At 48.3% G+C, this 20,142-nt stretch overlaps 1 protein-coding gene across 7 annotated transcripts in view; it reads left to right on the plus strand.

Annotated features, from left to right (window-relative positions):
• Positions 1-342: 342 nt before the first annotated feature.
• HNF1B (HNF1 homeobox B) overlaps positions 343-20,142 on the plus strand; it is a gene marked incomplete at its 3' end in the record, with an annotated part of 51,160 nt that continues 31,360 nt past the window's right edge. For 2 of the 7 annotated variants that reach the window (XM_081029200.1, XM_081029203.1), the window contains exons 1-4: positions 531-1,069; positions 5,712-5,911; positions 10,790-10,976; positions 12,437-12,672. In XM_081029200.1, the coding sequence (XP_080885326.1) occupies positions 726-1,069; positions 5,712-5,911; positions 10,790-10,976; positions 12,437-12,672 (967 nt within the window). In that variant the 5' untranslated portion in view covers positions 531-725. Of the gene's footprint in view, positions 1,070-2,474; positions 3,556-5,711; positions 5,912-10,711; positions 10,977-12,436; positions 12,673-20,142 lie in introns of those variants that run through there. The other 5 variants (XM_081029197.1, XM_081029199.1, XM_081029198.1 and 2 more) reach the window with 5 other exon arrangements.

The raw sequence follows: 20,142 nt of genomic DNA on the forward strand, positions 1-20,142 counted from the left end.
CCGCCCTCACCCCGCCTAACACCCCCCACGTTCCCCAGGTCTCGGCACACATTCTCAAGCGGGCAGTATCCCCTCCGCCGGGCTGGCTCTCCTGGCCCACCGCCCGAGTCGGTTGGGACACCTTGGAGGGTCCCGACTCTCCCATGCGCTTCCATCTCCTACTTCCAAGAACAGCCCAACTTCCTCCAGCTCTCACCTGAACCCCCGAAGTGCCGTTTCTTCTCTCCAGACTAAAGCCGGACCGCGGCGGGTGGAAAAGCCCCGGAGTCTTCCACTCTAGGCTGCAAACTACTTGCTTAACAAGTCCAAAGGTCAGCTAAAGTTTGGCTGATCAACAGAACCAGTCCAAGAAGGTCTTCAGCCCCCCAGCGTGAGTACAATGGACGCTGGCAAGCCCCGCTCCCGCCCGACTCTCCAGCTCTCCACGTCTGCCTCTCAAACTCTCCCTCTCTCTCGGTTTTCCCCCCCTCCCCACCACCATTTGCATCTTGCCGAAAGCCGGGCCCTCCCCATTAATTTGCATATCTTATATGGCCTAATGGTGGCGATCATGGCAAGTTAGAAGTTTTCTGACTTCTCGGAGGAGACTCCGGGACCCCCGGGGAGTAACAGGTGTCTGGAGGCTGAAGGGTGGGGAGCTTCCTGGACTTGGGGTTCTCTTGTGAAACTCCCCACCACCCTCTTCTCTTCACCCACACACCCCCTTCTTTTTCTGTCCTTGGAAAATGGTGTCCAAGCTCACGTCGCTCCAGCAAGAACTCCTGAGCGCCCTGCTGAGCTCCGGGGTCACCAAGGAAGTGCTTGTCCAGGCCTTGGAGGAGTTGCTGCCATCCCCGAGTTTCGGGGTGAAGCTGGAGACCCTGCCCCTGTCCCCCGGGAGCGGGGCCGAACCCGACACCAAGCCGGTCTTCCATACTCTCACGAACGGCCACGCCAAGGGCCGCTTGTCCGGGGACGAGGGCTCCGAGGACGGGGATGACTATGACACTCCTCCCATCCTCAAGGAGCTGCAGGCGCTCAACACCGAGGAGGCGGCGGAGCAGCGGGCGGAGGTGGACCGGATGCTCAGGTAGGTGCAGACAGACTTGGGGAGTGCGCGCCGAACCCCCGGAGCCCTGGGCCTCGTGCCGGTTTCCCACCAGAGAAGTCCCCCGGGGGGCGCTCCGCTTCTCTCCCAACACCTGGACCCCTCCCAATCCCTCAACCCGGCAGCCCCGAGCCTGAGGCTTCATCTCCCCTTGCGCAGACCAGGGCCCCCCCTGGCCGGGCTGGGGCTGGGCCTCTTAGACCCGAGCTGCGAAGCCCTTTGCCTAGAGGTTTGCCCACGAAACTGAAGGTGCGAGTAGGGGCCGCGAAACATCCGTGGTTTCCCAGGAGCAGAGGCTCGGGCCGCACACGTCCCAAACCACGCATTTCACCCGGGCGCCTCCTCTCCCGTCCGGGAAAACGCAGGCCGACCTAGGGCACGGCGTCCCGGTGTTCTTTGCAGAGGGACAGGCGTCACTTGGGCCCGGGATCTGGGGGACGAGTTCTCAGGTGGGCCCTCCTGTCTGCAGCGCCCATGCAAGGCCCAGGATTATCCGGAATCCGCGCGCCCCCCCCCAAGCCCCGCACCTGCAAAAGTGTTTAGATTTGCAAAGGGAAATGTTTGCATGTTATAGAGTCAGGGTGGACCCGCACCGGGCAAAAGAAACCACATATCTATGCAAGCGAGGGGCAAATGCGGCTAAAACCCCAGTTCGCGGCGGATCTGGTCGCCACCTGAGAAAGGAGGGCGTTTCCGGACCTTACTGCTGGCCCCCGGCGCCCCCGGGGATTCAGGGTGCTGGCCGGCAGTCCGTCTCCGGTTCGGGATCGTTTGCTGGGCCTCCTGGACCGGTCTCGGGCTTTGACAGCTGGTTACTAATTATGCAAGGAGTGGAGCGGTTCCCTTTGACCGCACGTCGCTCCCGGCCACCCTGCTTTAGGACCTAACCCCACGCGTGGCCTCGGACACCTCAGCACCGCGGTTGCACGGCAGAGCCAGGACTAAAGTCGCGTCCTGGACTCGGGCAGCCTCGGTTGCAGGCCCGCAGCGTCCCTTTGGGATGAGATGTGACCTTGCATTTGAATTTGCGATCTGGGGACCTGGCGGTTTCCTCTTTGGCCAAGACAAGCAGAGGACTTCTGGATTATTTTCCCCCAAAATACTTTGCTAAAATTCGTAGGTTTGAGGTTCTTCCCTCGCCGTTTCCCCCGCGTGGCGGCGGTTTCTCCCCTTCCATCGTTCGTGTGTAGGAAGGGGAAAGGGGTGAAAACGAGCAGCGGAGGCGCCGGGGCAGCGTGGCGAACTCGGGAGCTCCAGCCGCCTGCCCCCCGGCCCGCCGGGCCGAGGCCCATCCGCGGGGCCGCCGGCGCCCCCTGCGTGGCCGGTTCTAGGAGGCTCTGGGAAGCCCCGGGCGGTCGGAGGCGCCCCTCGGCACTCAGCCGCGCGCAGGGCTGGGCACGGCAGAAATGTAACATAACCTGCCGCACGTGGAGTGAGGGTGTTATTAATTTATTTCTATAAATCATCAACAGAAAGATACACAAAGAGTTGTGATTAGGTTGAAAAGAGAGGCGGGTTATTCATTGGTGAAGTTGTAAACGGGGCTTAGAAGGGGAAGGAAATCAAAAGGTGGATGCGGGGCTGCTCGCGGCTTCCAGCTCCCACGCACGCACCGCGCTGCGGGCGCTGCGGCCAAGCCCACCTCGTCCCCAGCCGGCCCGGGGCCGCTGATGCCCGCAGGCCAGCACCGTGGAGAGCCGGGCCTGGCCCTGGGCCCTGGACCTGCACTTTCTACCCTCCGCAAAGCCCTGGCTCCAGCCGAGCGGGGCGCGAGGTCAGAGGGCCCGAGACCCTCACCGGGGTGGAGACCCAAGGTTGTTCTCCCCTTCCCAAGCGGGTGCTGCCTTCCCTCCTCCACCTTCGGGAGTGGTCGGACTTTATTAAAGTAATTTTTCAAGAAATTGCCAGCGGTTCCCAGGTCACGGCACAGTCGGCTCCTGAACGGCAGACACACGCACTCCCTTTTTGGCCCAGCCTGTTTCCCTAAGGCGAAAAGGAAAGAACAGGGAAAGTCACTTTGGGGAGCGATCGGAAATCCTTTACACCTCCTAGCAGAGAAAGACGAGACAGGAAGGTCGGGGCCCTGCGCGCTGCTGGGCCCTCGGCTCCGGGTGCAGCCCGGCTGGCGCGCCCGGGGCGTTGGGAAAGTGGGTACTTGCTGCGCAGCAGGAATTGAGGCTGCTTAGGCAGCGAGCAGCCAGCTGTGCTGGGGTTCGGGCCGTTGCTGCTCGTGGGCCGCGAAGGCATTGTTTGAAAAGGAGCGAGCTGGGCACACTGTGCGAGCACCCGGGCCGGCTTTTGACACCTGCGCCCGTGGCACAAAGGCCGCGCGAGCTTCTCCGGATCCGTGTGCTTGTCGGGGTTGGACACCGCTGGACCTGAGTCGTATTTTCAATTTTAATAAAGTAACCAGTTCTCCGGGCGCTTCCCGGTGAATATATGTAAATGCTGGGGTCAGAGCGATAAAGGTAACTACGCCATCTTACCTCCAACTCTAGTCCTTCCATGCGGACTTAAAGGTTTGCTCTGGTTTATAGGGTTTTCTTGGGCTGCTGCTGCTGCTGCTGCTTTTTTCAACCTTCCCGATTGTTAAGCTAATTCACTCTTTCCACAGAACCCCTAGCTCTTAGAACATTGCACTATTTCCCTGGGTTTCTTAGACACACAAAATGAACACAGGTTAAAAAAAAAAACTTTTAAGCGAAACAAAAACTGCCAAAGAATTTGTTGAAGTAGTATTTACTTTTAAAATCCAAATACTTTTTCTAACTTTAGAAGCTATCGTTTGAATCTGTTGAAAGTGTTTTTCCACCCTTAAAATATCTGTGGAAATAGTCGCCAGAAATAGGCTTTTAAATGATCTCTGATGTTTCTACAGGTATGTCCAAAATGGTACATTATTTTTCTCTTACTATAGGTGAATGCTCCGTGTTTGAAACTGGAACGCATTTTCTCATTTTTTTGTTCTTGTTGTTACTTCATTACATGGTATTACTTGAAAGTGCCTTTATAAATACTCGAGAAATTCGTTAATTTATGTGTAATTAATCAAAAGTTTGAATTTCTCAAAAACATCTCTATCAAAGCCTGTGTTCTCACGAATTTGATATCAAATAATGGCTAAAATAATCAGTTATTCAAATGATTGCAAAATATCTGTTTAATTATTAGATTTTTAATTCATTAAACAAAATTATTTTATTTGCCATGTTATAGGCACCACTTGGAAATAAATTATTTAATTTGTAACACTGTATCTGTTTTTACCTTTTTCCCTCTGTTTTATACCATTTTTTAATTGTTTCACCTATAACTAATTTTTCCCTTCATTTTTTTCATGTTCTATCAGGCTATTATATACATCAACATACTTATTTTTCAGTTAAATATGTACCTGCATTAAACAAGTAGTGTGTGTGGATGTATTGCTTCTTTAATACTTATGTTCTATACTGTGCATTATTTTCTTTCTTTCTTTCTTTCTTTCTTTCTTTCTTTCTTTCTTTCTTTCTTTCTCTCTCTCTCTCTCTCTCTCTCTCTCTCTCTCTCTCTCTCTCTCTCTCTCTCTCTTTCTTTCTTGTTTTGTTTTAAATGACATCTCAGTTTTAAGTCACCTATTCAATACCCAAGAAACAATACTGGCAAAGTTGAAAACATTTTAAATAAATAAAATCCAAAGGCATTAATACACTGTTCTAAAGAAACTTTTTGCACATCTGAGTTTATGAGAAATGAAAAGTAGAAGCAAGTTCTTATCTCAAGCTTGAAATTTGGGAGAAATATTGCCTTCCATATACTCTTACCCAATTAGAGCAGGAATGTAAGAATATAGGAAAATAAGGCATTGGGGATCATTAATATCTTATCCAGAAATTGAAATTATTCATCCCCATTAGGTTTTATTTTGGAGGTATAGCTGTTGTGTGATTGTTTTGTTTTGTTTTTAACGTTACTTGTCTCATCTCAGTGGAGTAATTCTTCAGTCCCAGGAAGGAATGTTGTTGTACTTCTTAAAAATTCTAAAACTCTGAAAATCATTTAACATTTGGCTAAGAAGTCCTCTTTGTGTCTCAGGAGGTAGACATATATGTTTTACTCCTATTATGTAAGACAAGAAACTGAGCCACCCATTCAGAAGGAAGACAATGTGGGAGAAGTCTAGGTGACTTTAGGAACCAATGCAAACCCCCATCATTTTGGGATCAGCCAGCCCAGCCCCAAGCAAATGGCCTCTCCACTTTCCAGGGGGTCTCCTGTCTGTCGTTTAAGTCTCGGTCATTACAAGAAAAGGAAGGAAAGCAAGATAAAATAGGAACTTTTCTTTCTGCTTAATGAGAGAGTGCTAGTAATGCTTTCCCATTCCTGAAGATAGGAAGTCATCTTAATCTTTCCGCTCCTAATCTCAGACGAAAGGGACGGAGTGTACTATATAGGAGCTTTCATCTCCTCTTTTACTTAGGTTCTGTTTTTGGCCTTACATCTCGCCCAAGGATGTACCTTGGACAAGGAGAGAAATAGGTGAAGGTCAGCGCTTTGCACAGAGTTTAGGTAAAACCCCTAGAAAAAGAGTATTTCTCCCCACATAACTTCCGCCAGCATCCTAACCATCTACTTATCTGTCTAGTGAGGACCCTTGGAGGGCTGCCAAAATGATCAAAGGCTACATGCAGCAACACAACATCCCCCAGAGAGAGGTGGTTGATGTCACCGGCCTGAACCAGTCACACCTCTCCCAGCATCTCAACAAGGGCACCCCAATGAAGACCCAGAAACGTGCTGCCCTGTACACCTGGTACGTCCGAAAGCAACGGGAGATCCTTCGACGTAAGTGTTTTAATCCTGCCTCTGCCTCAACCTGGAATGACCTTTGCCCTAACTCTGACCCCTGTGGGATGCCTCAGTTTCCCCTTCATCAAGAAGGCCTGTGTGGCACTTGGGAAATATAAGGAAGCTGGCAGGTGGATTTGGCCTTCATAGTTGCTGTACAATGGATTGACTTATGTCATTTTCTTCTTCCACAGTCCCTTACTACCCTGCCAGGTATTTTGACAAGTCTTTCAGTGTGTGCAATGTACCTTGAATTTTTTGGTCCCTGCTTCCAACATCCTTCTCTTTGAAATCAAGTAGGTAACATGTGTATATAACCAGGGGTGCCAAAAAAATATACACAGGATTTGTATTCATCTTTTGTTATCGGTATATAGTATTACAATTTTAATACAGTTTTTTCCTTTCTTAAAATGTGTACATGTTTTTTTGGCACCCTCTGTAGATATATTTAGAACCTGACCCTATTATTTTGGGGAGGGGGTAGTGACTAAGTTCTGAAGCAATTTAAGGTGCTTACATTTACCAGAACTGGTAGAGTTGGGGGTCCTCATCTTGTGACCCTGACTAAAGAAGAAGCTACTTCTGGCTAAGACAGGATACAATAAAAGTATCTGCCTTTGGAAGTCTAACCAATCAATTCTTGTCATTCCCATTCCCATGCCCAAATTTCCTTTCTGTCCCAAGATTTCTTCCGCTCAGTAATACCGAGAAATTCTTGTTTTGAAATCTAGGGAAGTTTGAACTTCATTTGAATGTCAAGAGTACAAATAACATAATTTTTTTTATTTTAGGAAAGTATACTTTCACATTATACTTTAATTATTTTGATCCCACCCTTTTCCTAGGAAAATTTTGTATGAGTTGTCACTCTTCAGCACACTGTCCTCTGAGCTATGGGCTTCTCTGTCTTGGCAAGATACTAGTTTCTATCACTTTCTGGGTTGGCTTTTTTTCCCCTTTCACTAGATGGCCACTTCGAAAAATCCCTTTTGTTTTCTATCACACACTGTTCAGAAGTGATTGTTTCAGTATTTATTGTCTCAATGTCCATGGACTAGAAAGGCCTTCATGGTGCAAGGAAAGTTTTTTTTTAGGTATTCACCTCATATTGTGATCGTTTGCTCTTTTGTTGGAAGCATTAAAATGGATAGATTAGAAGAAGCAAAGTGAGAGCTCCTTGCTGCATAGGGGAGGAGGCTCAGAGTTGATCCACCATCCATGGTGACTCGGTCTGTAAGAATTTGTGTTTCTGACATGAAGCAACTCTTTAATTCCTGAAAAGCCCATTATCAGGAGCCACAGTCTCTCGAGGCCAGAGAACCCTTGGAACCTGCCCTCACTCTAATCCAAGGCCCAGTCGACATCTTTAGTTTGAGCTGCCTCTCTGTGTTCGATGGGAGTTCCCTCAGAAAGGAAAGGGAGGCAGGAAAGGCTAAGTGGAAGCTTCTAAAAAGACAAGAAGTCCCAGAAAATTTCTCAAGATACTTGAGAAGGAACATTGTACAAAAATTTATGATAGTCTCTGCAAGGAATTTTTAAAAATTGTTGTTGTCATTGGTATTATTGTTCAAAGTCACATGAGACATAAAACTGAAGAAGCATTTCTTCATCCTGTAAATATTATATGAGCACCTAATAGGGGCCAAGCACTGTGCTTGGCTGTAGAAAAGGGAACAGGTTCTTTTCTCCAGTGACTCACAACCTAAGGAAGGCATGAAATGTCTGAATTAATACTGACAACTGCTTTCTAAAGGCTGTTATAAAGGTATATACAAAGGGCAGCAGAGAAATTGCTAAACTGCCTGGATACATCCTGGAGGGCTTCCTAGAGGAGGTGACATTTGAACCAAAATCTGATAGATGAATCTAACACACACAATCACAGGATAAAAATTAGGAAGTGAGATAAATGAAAGAGAGACACAAGTGAATGGAGTGGGAGGAAGGAGAAAGATGGGGAAGAATTTTTAAAAGGTATTACATGATCACAAATTTTCTTTAAAAAAAACAAGTAAATAAATATGTAAGTAAATATACAAACAAACAAACAAATAAATGGCAATATTCATGGGCCCATTTACACACATCAAATCTCCTTGTCCAAGCCAGCTTCTGAGCCTATGTAAAAGGCTACTGAACCCAACTTTTCCAAATTTTATGGGCAGTGAACAGTTTCTGTCTCTTATTGCCCCCACCGTTAGCTCCCATTAATCTGGAAAGAAGTAGAGGAGAGTTGGTGGTGGCTGGAGAACATGGGTCTAGTTCTTCAAAAATTGAGAGAGGCTAGGTAGAATCTGGATGTTTCTGAGCAATTACAGGCAAGTCAGCCTGGCTGATCCCGTCATGCTCTGGGTTCTGAACACCATGCCAGCTGCTGCCTCCTCAAAGGGCAGCCGACAGACAGGCGGCCTGCACACTATGGGCGGTTGTGAATGTGTTTCACACCCACCACAGACAAAACTTTAGGAGTTGGTTTTATCTCCTCCTAAGTCAGATTTGAAGGTTTTGTAGGTGTATGGCTTGCGGGGTTTTGTTTGTTTGCTTGTTTGTTTGTTTAGCAAGAGCGGATTCAAAGTTGGCTGGTTAAAAGTCTTAGGATCTTAAGGGCTTGTTTCACATCCTGGTTTCTGCCCCACATCCATGTGACTTGGGACAAGTCTGAACTTCAGTTTGAATTAGAGAAAGACTTAACCAGTCTGAACCTCAGTGCCTTCATCTATAAAATGGAGATAGCAATACTTGGTACATAGAGAGGTCGTGAGAATTAGATGAAGGGACCCATTTAGAGGACTTTGTTCAATACCCCACCACACGAAAGGTTTAATAAATGTCAACTGTTATTACATCTGTTCACATCAAGGAAAGAACCTCAGATTAATCCTGGGTCCTTGGGCTTATCCAGACTGGCTTTGGCTATTATTCACAGTTATTCCACAAGGCTCCAGGGAGGAGAGAAGACACTGAGATAGAACCCCACTGAGCAGGGAACTTCTCTCTGCTCCTCTGATTGTCCCTAAAATAACTGCCATTAGATTGCTGCTATGAATACCAAATAATATGAGGTGGGAAAGCGTTTTGAAAAGAATAACTTCGATAGGAATTTGGGTCATCATCATCATCCTGACTAAGGATAGATGTTCTAAAGATAGTTAGGGCCCTTTAGGCTTTTAGCCAGTCCCATTCCACAGATGAGGAAGCTGAGAGACTGGAAATTTAAGTACGTGGCTCTACGTTATCTCATTGAGTCAGTAACTTCTTGCCAGTAAATTTGGCAGACTCTCTCAGGTATCTAAAGGAGTTGTTGGGAACCAGTGAAAACAGAGCCCCAAGTGGCTTGAGAATCCTCAAAGTAGGTGGGACTCAAATAAAAGGGGGACTCAGTGACATGTTCAGTCCATCAATCAGGGAGATGGCTCTTGACTTGGCCAGTCAGCAACTGGTGAAACAGAGCCCAATACCACCTGCAGCTGGGGTGCTAAGGCCAGGTGGGTTAGGGGCCCACCGCTCCTTGTGATGGACCAAAATGGAAATGAATCTCTTAATCTGTAGTAAGTTCCTCGTTGCTGAAGGTGTACAGACTCAAGGACCACAGGATAAGGTGTGGTAGAAGGGATTCCAGCATTAAGTAGTAGCCTGACTTTGAACCTTGAGGATTTTGGATCCAGTTGTCTCTGAGACCTGTGGGAGTGACTTTAGGAACCGAGAAAGAAAAACATCAAGGTCCAGAACATGGAGACCAGCCGTTAGGAAATGAATCTGTTATGTGTCCTTGCTCAGCAAGGTGTTTGGCCTCTATGTTTATTCATCCGTAAAATGGAATCAATCACCGTGATGAACCCTGCTTCATGCGGAGATGAGGAAGAGATCAACAAAGCTCTCTTCTTCCATGAGTAAATGTTAAATCTCACTTAAACGGTATAGGCTAGGGTATCCCCACCAGGCAAGCTGCCATCTTTTTTCATTCAACTAAAATGTATGGAAGGGTGTGATATGCCTGGGTCCTGGGAATGGACAGACAGGGAGCATCATTCCATCTGCACTTACCTTTCTTCAACTCATTAAATGCCATTCCTGAAAGAGTCCTATATTTGCCGTTATCTCCATTTGCCATCTTTTAAATAATGTGAGTGGATCTATAAAACCTTTCCCTTTTAAATGGTCCCCTGGACACACACACACACACACACACACACACACCATTGCCTATGAAATTATCTGAGATCCAAAGAACTTCTCTTTCCAATACAAAGCTCCAGCTATATTTTTCAAAGCTGTAGTCAAAAGGTTTTGTGTTTGGGGTTTTTCTAAAAGCATAACATTACAATGTAGATACCTAGGATAAATGAGGAAAGAGAGGGGTGGGGAGAACTATTTTCAGTCTCTGAATATTTTGTCTAGCTGCAAATTGTACCTTTAAGAAGTTTCTCCCTAGACCTGAGACTTGATTGAGTTCATCCCCCTGACATGAAAATACAAGAGTTTAGGAGACAGTGTTGCTTCATGTCTCAGGCCAGCGAGCTAATGGAAAATAATAATAATAAATTGCTCTTAAAACAATGGTTGGCCACATTGGAGCTCCTTCAAAGAAAGGAAAGGGGTGGCTTTGGTGGAGTGACCTGAGGTGGGCAGTGAGGGGGCCTGTTGTGAGCCTCCCCCCTGCACCCTTACATGCAATAACAGCAGATGGCAAAGCTTAGGGGAGAAGAATGTAAGTGTTTTTGTTCGTCTGTCTATCTGTCTGTCTGCCAAGTGAAGGCTACAGACCCTATCAAATCTACTCCTTTCTCTTTTCAGAATTCAACCAAACAGTCCAGAGTTCTGGAAATATGACAGACAAAAGCAGTCAGGATCAGCTGCTGTTTCTCTTTCCAGAGTTCAGTCAACAGAGCCAGGGGCCTGGGCAGTCCGATGACGCCTGCTCTGAGCCCGCCAACAAGAAGATGCGTCGCAACCGGTTCAAATGGGGGCCCGCATCCCAGCAAATCTTGTACCAGGCCTACGACCGGCAAAAGAATCCCAGCAAGGAAGAGAGGGAGGCCTTAGTGGAGGAATGCAACAGGTAACACCACCAGAAGCTCACCCAAGCAGGCGGGCAAACACGTGCACCCGAGATCCATCCCCTCAGTCCTGGGATATGAAATACTGGTCACCCAGATAAATGTGGCTAAATCAGGATTTCCCAAAGTGTGTTCTGCAGAACCCTAATTTTCAATTCGTTAATATATAAATTTGAGGAACATCATATGCATACGTACTTCCTTTTAAGGAGTCGTGACATACATTGATATAGTAAAGGCTCTGAGAAGTCCTGCAGTCAAGAAACCCACTCAGCTTTGTTGACTTGGTTGTTAACCATGGAATCTTTTTTTTCTGGGGCATATCCCTATGAACCATTATTATTCCAGGGAAGATACTCTGGAGAGTGCCAATCTAAAATATGATGCTAGTGAAATGAGAATCCTGTGTTTGCCCTTCATGTAAACCAGGGAAAAGATATTCCTTACACAGACCGGCTCTGGCCTCAACCAATTGTTGTATACCTATTGGTCCAAAAGGAAACGTAACAGGAGAGCAAGATGAGTTGGATCTGTGCAGCCCACTCTGACCACACTGATTAGAGTTCTCTTTGTATCTTAACAACTACATGTAATTTTAAAGAAAGCGATGAGAAATCCTTGAGATATCTTTTCCCTTCATTCCTGCCCCATTCTCCCTGACGCCAACAGTGACTTCCTAAAAAATCTGCCTTTTGCTCTGGCCAGGATCTGTGGGCTCTCTCTCTCTGTCTCTGCGCTGGGCTGGGCTGGCAGTGGAAGGATGTGATCGACGAGGTCAGGCCAGAAAGCGGGGAGGCCAAGTGATCAGCTGTACATGTCACAGAGTCCTCAGGCTGTGCTCTGTCCCCCTGCCAGCATCCAGTGGTGTCTAAGAATTTCTCTGACCCCTGGAATTAGGGGTTTACCCGCCATGATAAAACTAGAGACCAGCCATCTCTGTATGCCCTCCTTTATACCTCACCTAACTTGCCCTTTGTGGGAGATTCCTGCAGTACAGGGATCTGGCTTTTCTGGCACTCTTCTGGGGTGCCTAAACCCCAAAAGACAGAAGTCCTTTATGGTGCTATGAAGGGACTCAGACAGCCAGCGAAGAACTTGCCTTTTGTAGGTTGGGAAGAGTAGTAACGTAAGGAGGGGTCCGAAAGCCCAGTCTGGACCTTCCTCCGGAATTGCCTGTCCCCAGCTTGCTCTCTTCGTGCTGGAGCCACATCAAAGGCTTAGCCCCTGCCTTGCAGGCAGCAGAGCTTGCTCGCGGTATGTGTGGTCAGCCCCAGTCTAGTCATTCCATCAGAGAACTGCCTGGGCGACCTTTTCTCCAGACAGGCTTTTCCCTGGGCTCCCAACTCTGCTGGGCCTTTTTACACTCTTACCTGAGACCTCTGTGATTGTGTGTTTGGGGCCCAGCACGGGTACCCTCCTCCTGGCTGCCCTCACTCACCCTCTCCCCTCTGTCCGTTCTCAGGGCAGAATGTTTGCAGCGAGGTGTCTCTCCGTCCAAAGCCCATGGCCTGGGCTCCAACCTGGTCACTGAGGTCCGTGTGTACAACTGGTTTGCAAACCGCAGGAAAGAGGAAGCGTTCCGGCAGAAGCTGGCCATGGACGCCTACAGCTCCAACCAGACACACAGCCTGAACCCCCTCCTCGCCCACGGCTCCCCCCACCACCAGCCCAGCGCTTCTCCTCCAAACAAGCTGTCAGGTAAGCCAGCCCCAGACCCCATTGCTTCGGCTACCCAACCAACCTGCTTCTCCCAAGGGTCTCATCTGGCTCAAGAGGAGGAAATGCTTTGGGATGGTCCAAGGGCCGGTGCCCGCCTGTTGACAGAATGTTCTTGTGAAAATAGTGTGTGACTGTGGTCGTTGCCTCTGAATCCTTCCTTGGCCTCCAGGGAGCCCTTTGCCTCGTTCTTTTCTAGTCCCCTTGCTTCTCTCTCTCTGTGGCTGCTGAGTCAGCAGATCAGTGCAGCCATCACATTAGACGGAGAAGGCTGCCTTGTTGGTAGGCCAGGTCCAAACTGCAGGCAGAGCAGTTGCCTCCTCCACCCTATCCATATCCCACCTCAGAGCTCTGTCCAGCTCCAGTAGGAGAAGCCCAGGGTCCTCTTGGGAAGGGCCACTCTATGGGCGGCCTGTGCTTGTTGGCTTCCGTGCTCTGCCAGCATCAGGGCAGAGTCAGTCACCTGAAATCTCTGCAGTGATGAATTGGGCCACACCGGCTGCGTATCTACTGTGTGCTTCTGTGTGCCAGGCCCTGGCCTGGATTAGGATGTCTCTGCGGTAGGGGGTGGACTGGTCAGGATGGAATCCCTCCTCTTCATTGTGGGAGTGTTGAGTGCGGCATCAGGCGTAGGCTGGGGTGAGCACTTCTCCCCCTGGGGCTTAGTTCATCTAGGAAACCTGGCTTCCCAAAATGGGTGTGCTTATGGAGGCCGGTTTCGTGGCTGTGTAGACAAAGTGTGTTAAGTGCTCCTGTCTGCTTTGGGGAAGGGCTTGTGAAAGGAGAGCCAAGCACTGTTTCTCACTCGGGAGTGGTTCTGAAACTTGTTCCTCCCCTTGCCTGCTGGTTGCCCTTCTGCTGGGAGAGGCCTGAGATCTGGACCTGACCTAACTAAGAGTTGTGGGGGACAGGCTCAGAACCACCAGCTGGGCGGTATCCGTGCATTCGTTCCATGCCGTGCCCTCCCACAGCTTGACCTCTTCAAGGGTCTCTGGGAGCCTGCAACTGTCCAGCATGAAGCCTGGGCCAGGACTCGGGGCTCGTCCACATGGGGAGCAATTTGCCTTCCTCTTGAGAGGCTCCCAGACCAACACTGGCCTGATTACAGAGGAACTTAGCCCTCTTATGGAAACTCAAAGCAGGGCTCAGAGGGCGGTGGCAAAAGGCTTGTGGCCGGCACTGTGCAGGACTGGAGCACTTGTCGCCTGCAGTGATCCATGGAGCTGGAGCTGGGAGCTGCAGGGGGCGTGGTTGGGGCAAGGGGCATTATTGAGAAGACAATGGCTATTGTGCTGGGACTTGTGATCTCCACACCAAAGTTAGGGAGCCTGCAAGCCAAACAAAGGCCCAGCAGCTTTCTGACAAGCTGGGGTTGTGGTGAGGTCACCACAGGGTCATTAGCTTAGGCATTTTGTGTACTGACAGAAAGCCCAGAGAGCTGGGGCTGGCGGCACGGCAGCAGGTCCTAGAAACCCGGCAGCCCAGAGACCCCTCTGATTAGTCTGAGAAGGCACGTCCTACTGGAATTGGCCTCTCTGAAGTCCCCAGAAGTCTTAGCCTTTTTAAAAATCATGAGATGGAAACTGAGGCCCGGAAAGAGGTAGTGACTCATCACAGTAACACAGACCGATGGGCAGAACAGGGATTAGAGCTCAGGCCTGCTGATTCCCATGCCATGCTTTCCACAGCCCAGGTACACGCTGAGTGTACCAAGTCCCAACTCCATGCTAGTGGTGACGAAACCACAGATCCCTGCCCTTGTGAGCTTATTATGTCGTTGGAAGACATCGTACCAGTGTGGAGTTCCCAGAACAAGCTGGGGTTTGAGATCATGTTTGGGGGCTTCGTGCATCAAGAAAGACTACTGTTTATGGAGCCGTAATTGTGGGACACTGTATATTTCCAGTGGCTGCCTTTCCTTCTGCCTTAATTTTCACTCAGGGGTCATCAAGTTAGGCCTTGTCTACATCTGGGAACTGGATTCTCTGGACTTCGTTTTTAACCTGGTTCTAACCAGCCAGGTTAATTCTTGTAACTACAGCATGGCCAATTCACGTAACTTCTCGGAGTCTGAATTCCTCTCTGTGAAATGGAGACATAGTACCTACCTCCTAGGGTCCATGTGAAAGTTAAATGAGAGAATGTATACACACCATCTTTCCCCATAAACCATAGCTACTATCCTTATCATTATTTTTGTTACCACAGAGGACTAAACAAGTGGCAGTGGAAAAAATGACAGCCAGCAAAAAGCTATTTCCTTTTAAGTTTCACATACTGGGACCTTATTCCTAAGAGGTAGTGAGATGTGCCTTGGCCCTGGAACTGGAAGTGCAGGTGGCCGCTGGGCTGGTGGCTGGGGTGCAAGATGCTGGGATCGGCACTTGTGTCCCCTTCTCAGGCTGCCGGGGATAGGTGGCACATGAGCTGTGACTGGGCTCCTAGGGAATGTGCCTGGGGCTAGGCAGACAGCAGGCTGGAGCCCAGTGCTCAGGGAAGGCTTTGGTCTGCAGAGCTTCATGGTGCACTTCCCATCATGGTGCCCATGACCAGGGTAAGGTCTTTTGGTCCCAAAAGACCCAGTCCCAAAATGGCACTGAATGCAGAATACAAAGAGAGCTCTTCCCCCAACCCCACAGCCCCTCCTCTTCAAACACTGGCATCTGAGTCAGGAAGACTGGAGGTACCTTAGAGACAAATCTTTCCCTTGGAGCCTCTGCCTGGAGGGAGCACATCCCTTCGCTAACTGAGCCCCTTTCCTCCCAGCCACGCTTACTGCGTTGTGGCCCACTTGCCCACGATGACCACGGTGTGACCCTGGTCCTGGAATGTCCTGCACAATAGGAGTGGCAGGAGGAGCACTTTGCCTCTGTCAGCGGCTGATTGGTTACAAGGTGCCCTACAAACACACTGTCAGCAAAATCAGCTGTTTTCAGCGTGGCCCCTCCCGGCTTTACAATCACACATCAGCATGCAGCCCAGGGTTGTCATGGCTTTGTCTCCCTTATGCATGCTTAATTGACAATTAAGTTGGGGCTTTGAACCAGCCTGGCTGCCGCTGATGGGCCTTCATCTTTCCAGTGAGTGCCACAGGGACACCCTTTGTTTGCTCTTCTTGGGGGCCTGAAGTTACTGTAGTAGGCTGCAGGCAGCCATTTATCTTCAGGCTGGAAAACCTTTATCTGCACCACCACCCCATTCCAACTCTGGCCAGCAGGAGCTGTCCCTGGTTATAGGCCTCATGACAGCCCATTCTGAGGCCATTGAGCAGGCCTGGAGTGATGGCCCCTATCTCCATTCTGGAGTGGAATCAAGGCAAAGGCCCCCAAAAGGTCAGAGAGAAGGGCTGTGGCAAAGAAAAGGACTGGTTGGAGACTGGTGCTCATATTGATCTGCTCGAGGAGGAGGAGGAGGAAGTTGGCGTGGGATGGAAGCTGGGCTAGCCTTGGCCCAAACCATGGGATTTGGCGGCGTGATCTGTGGTGGCCTTGATCACTGTACCCTTTGCTCTAATCTGCAGCAAACTCACCTGGTCACCTCCAGCACACGCACCTGGCCGCCTTGAGACAGAAGGGGGGGGGGCAGAAGGTCTTCATCAGCCTTCATTTACCCTACACATAATGTCCTCACTCTTGTACGATCACTTTTCGAGTGGAGGTTAGGAGCTCATTCTCCTGGAAAGAAAATGAGGCACAGGGGCTAGCAGAAGCCCGTCCAGGGTAACTTTCAGCTACCCCGAACCACAGGCTCTTTACCTAACATGTCTCTTTACTTATGACATGTTCATTTCTGTGGTTGCTAACCCCTCCCTCCCTTTGAACTCTATTCCTCTCTCTCTTAGCCTAGTGGACTTGATTGCCCTGATGGTCAGATGAGAGCTTGAAAACCAGGGCATCCTGCCTCCCCATCACCCCCAGTCACATCTCCCAAATTGGCTGCAGGAATCCAACCCTGGCTCTTAGACTCTGGGCTAGGATATCTGTATGTTGCTATTGTTTTCCCTGATGCCGAAACCCACAGGACCCAAGGAAATCTCAAAAGTGCCCACAATGGCAGAGTTGTAACTAAATGTAAATCATAGCAGCTAGTGTTGATTGAGCACTTCCTAGGAACCAGGCCCTGGGCTGAGCACCTACCTTCATCGTCTTTAATCCTGACAACAACCTTGATAGGTAGAAACCATCTGTATCCTTATCCCCATTTACAATCAAGGAAAATGAGATGGTTAGAAGGTAAGGAATTTACCCAAGTTCACGTAGTTAGTAAGTGGCAGAGACAGGTTTTGAGCTGTTATACACTGTCCGTCTCTTCTTGCTTTATACTAAGGTCTTTTCAGAATGTATATGCTAAGAACTTTTCAGGCATGAAAACCAACACACACGCACACACAATCCCCCCACAGGTTCTTCTCCCATGTTCTTGCTGCTCCACTCTGAATGACAGAGGCTTTGGGAGAGCATGGCCAAGGAGGTGGGTAAGGGTGGAGGTCTCCCAGTCTGGCTAGTTTAATATTCACCCACCCACTCACCCAACTATTGACCCTGACTAAGGTGGATTCTGTGCCCTGTCCAGGGAAGAAATCAAAGCCCCCTCTTTCACAACCCGATCCCCATCTGGGTGGGGATTTGTACTGCCCTTGCAGTCAGTCGGCACTGTCTGGGACACTAAATGTCTTTAACAACTTAATGGGGCTTCTTAGACAGTGCAGGCACCTCAGCTCACCTCTGGAACTCCGCCCGCTCCCTGGGCAGCAGACAAGGGGAGGGGTTTTATGAGGGCCGTTGTAAAAATATTCATCTCAGCAGCAAACGCCCCCATAATAAATAAGCTCCAGTGTCCCTAAGTAGCAGATTATTTCAGTTCAGATGAGAAACAAATCCTGCCGTGAAATGTCTGCTCTTTGAGGAAATCTTTTTGTACTGACTTGGAGTTCAGTGGTGGACATGTCCCCAGTGTTCTCCTTCATAGGGACTTTATCTTCCTGCCATTTTATCTGTTAAATTTGAAGGTCATTTTATCTTGTGGTATCACCCCCATGGGCTGCCACTAGATTGGGGAAGACAATCAGGATATTAATGAGATTAAGAGTCCTGGCCTTCAGAGCATTCTGCTAGCAGCCTTCCTCTGATAGGGAACCAAACCTGGCCTGCATACAAAGAAACCCGGCTGCTGAGCTGGCGGGGCTCCCAGCCTCTGCACAAAGGGGCCAGGAGATACTGGAGTCCTATCACTGTAGGCAGCCTATTGGCCATGCCTAATCCCCCTGAAGGACCCTTAGAAGATTCAAGGACTCCTTGTTGCCTCCAGTCAGCTCTGAGGAGGAAGGAAGCTGCCTGCAAGCACATACCCCTGGCCTGCAGGTAATGGGAGAAGTGCCCTTGGACTTTGTTTGTTGAAGGTTTGATGAGAACTGACAGGAACTTGAAGAGAATTAAACACCGAAGGTGCTGAGAGAGGCAGAAATTTGTGCAAGGGTCTTTGAAGCTAATTGCTTGATGGGAAGGCACAAGATCTGGCCTTATGCCTCTACGCACTTTTAAGAAGTACCAGCACAAATGGGGAAGAATTAAAAAAGAAGAAAAAAAAATATATATATATATATGCATGTGTGTGTGTGTGTGTATGTATATATGTATATGTATATATATATCCAAAAAATCTATACACATTTTAAGAAAGGAAAAAACTATTAAAATTGTAATACTCAATATATACCAATAACAGAAGATGAATACAAGTCACGTTTGACTTCTGTAATTACAAGAGGTGTTCAAAGTGGTTACCATCAGCGTAATTTTATTACAGTGTGTATATATATATATATATATATATATATATATATATATATAGCCCCAAAATAAAATAAAATCAATTGTGGTCATCATGCTAGCTGTTCATAAGAACTCTAGTATAGGGGTTGGCAAACTGTTTCTGTAAAGAGTCAGATAGTAAATATGTTAGGCTTTTCAGGCCACACTGTCTCTTCTCATAACTATTTGACTCTGTCTTTGTAGAGTAAAAGCAGCCATGGACCATATGTCAACAAATGAACGTGGCTGCCTTTCAGTGAAACTTCATTTATGGAGATTGAAATTTCCTTTAATTTTCACGTATCATAAAATAGTCTACTTTTGATTTTTTCCCCCAACTATTTAAAAATGTAAAAACTGTTCTGAGCTCATGTCATACAAAATCAGACTGCTTTGGCTCATAGACTACAGTTTGCAGCCCCCCACTCTAGGACAACAGTTCCTAAACCTTACTGCACTTTGAAATCAACTGGGGAGCTTCTAAAAATCCCAGTGCCCAGGCCAACAACAATCTCAACATTTAATATACACTGAAGATACTCTGGGGAGATGCTTTTATAAATTCAGAGGGCATAGCAACAAAATCATGGGCTACAGAGGCAGATCTGAATTCCAATCTCAACCTGGCCACTTATTAGCTGTATGACCCTGGGCAAGTCTCTGGGATCTCTGAGCCTCAGTTTCTCAATGCGTAAAGTGAGGAGGACGCCTACTCGTGCAGGTGCTGGAAGGATTCATAAGATAATATATGTATTATCCCTGGACGTAGCAGGCTCTCATAAATGGTAACTATTACTATTCCTTGCAGAGTCCGGTTTGTTTTGTTTTGTTTTTCCCTCTTTCCCTCTTGGAGGCTCCTTTCAATCTGATTTTTAGAGAATTGAGTATTTCCAATGAGATACTGGTTTTGGTGTTTGTAGCAGACTCAGGCTGGCTTCTGGTAGCACTTGGAGTTTGCGGTGTTTTGTTATTCTTCCAAGGACTGCTCTGTGACATCCATGAGGCATTTCCAATGCCATAGGCATTTAGTGCAAATACACTAAACAGAGAAAGCTGGGAAGCACCAAGGATTGTAGTGGGGGGCCGTGGTCTAGTGACCATGTAGTGGGAGGTCAGGTTCATAAGATGACCCTGAGTTTCCTATACTAAATAGAGCATTTTTCTCTTTTAATTAAAGACGGTGTGAGTGAGTACGCTGCTTGTTAGTAATTAGCCCTGGTAACCTGCCAATTGGAGTGGGGGTACTTTCCTTGTGGAAGCTTAATCTGAGACACTTATTGGCCTCTGTTCTTAGGAGGGAAGCTCCCCCAAACTTCAGGCAAAGAGTAGTAAGAAGGGGAGGGTGGACACAACCCTTGTAGTGAGCACAGGAAGCCTCAGAAGGTCCCCAGGGCTGATTTTCTAAAGCCACTTCCCTCAACTTGTGAGCATCTCTGCTTAGATGCCTTTCCATTGCCTCTGCTCTGGCTTCAGCAGCTCCTACAAAAGCACACCTGTGTGAGTTTAGCCACTGAGGAGTTAACCAGTGAGACTCAGTCTCTCTAATGCTTTCAGAAGTTCAAGAGCCCAGTTTCTCACAACAAGTACTGGGCATGTCCTTCCCAATTTGGAGAAACACCATGCAGATGATCTTTAGGATTTA

The sequence above is a fragment of the Rhinolophus hipposideros genome (genome assembly GCF_964194185.1).
Source record: "Rhinolophus hipposideros genome assembly, chromosome: 20".
NCBI lineage: Eukaryota > Metazoa > Chordata > Mammalia > Chiroptera > Rhinolophidae > Rhinolophus > Rhinolophus hipposideros.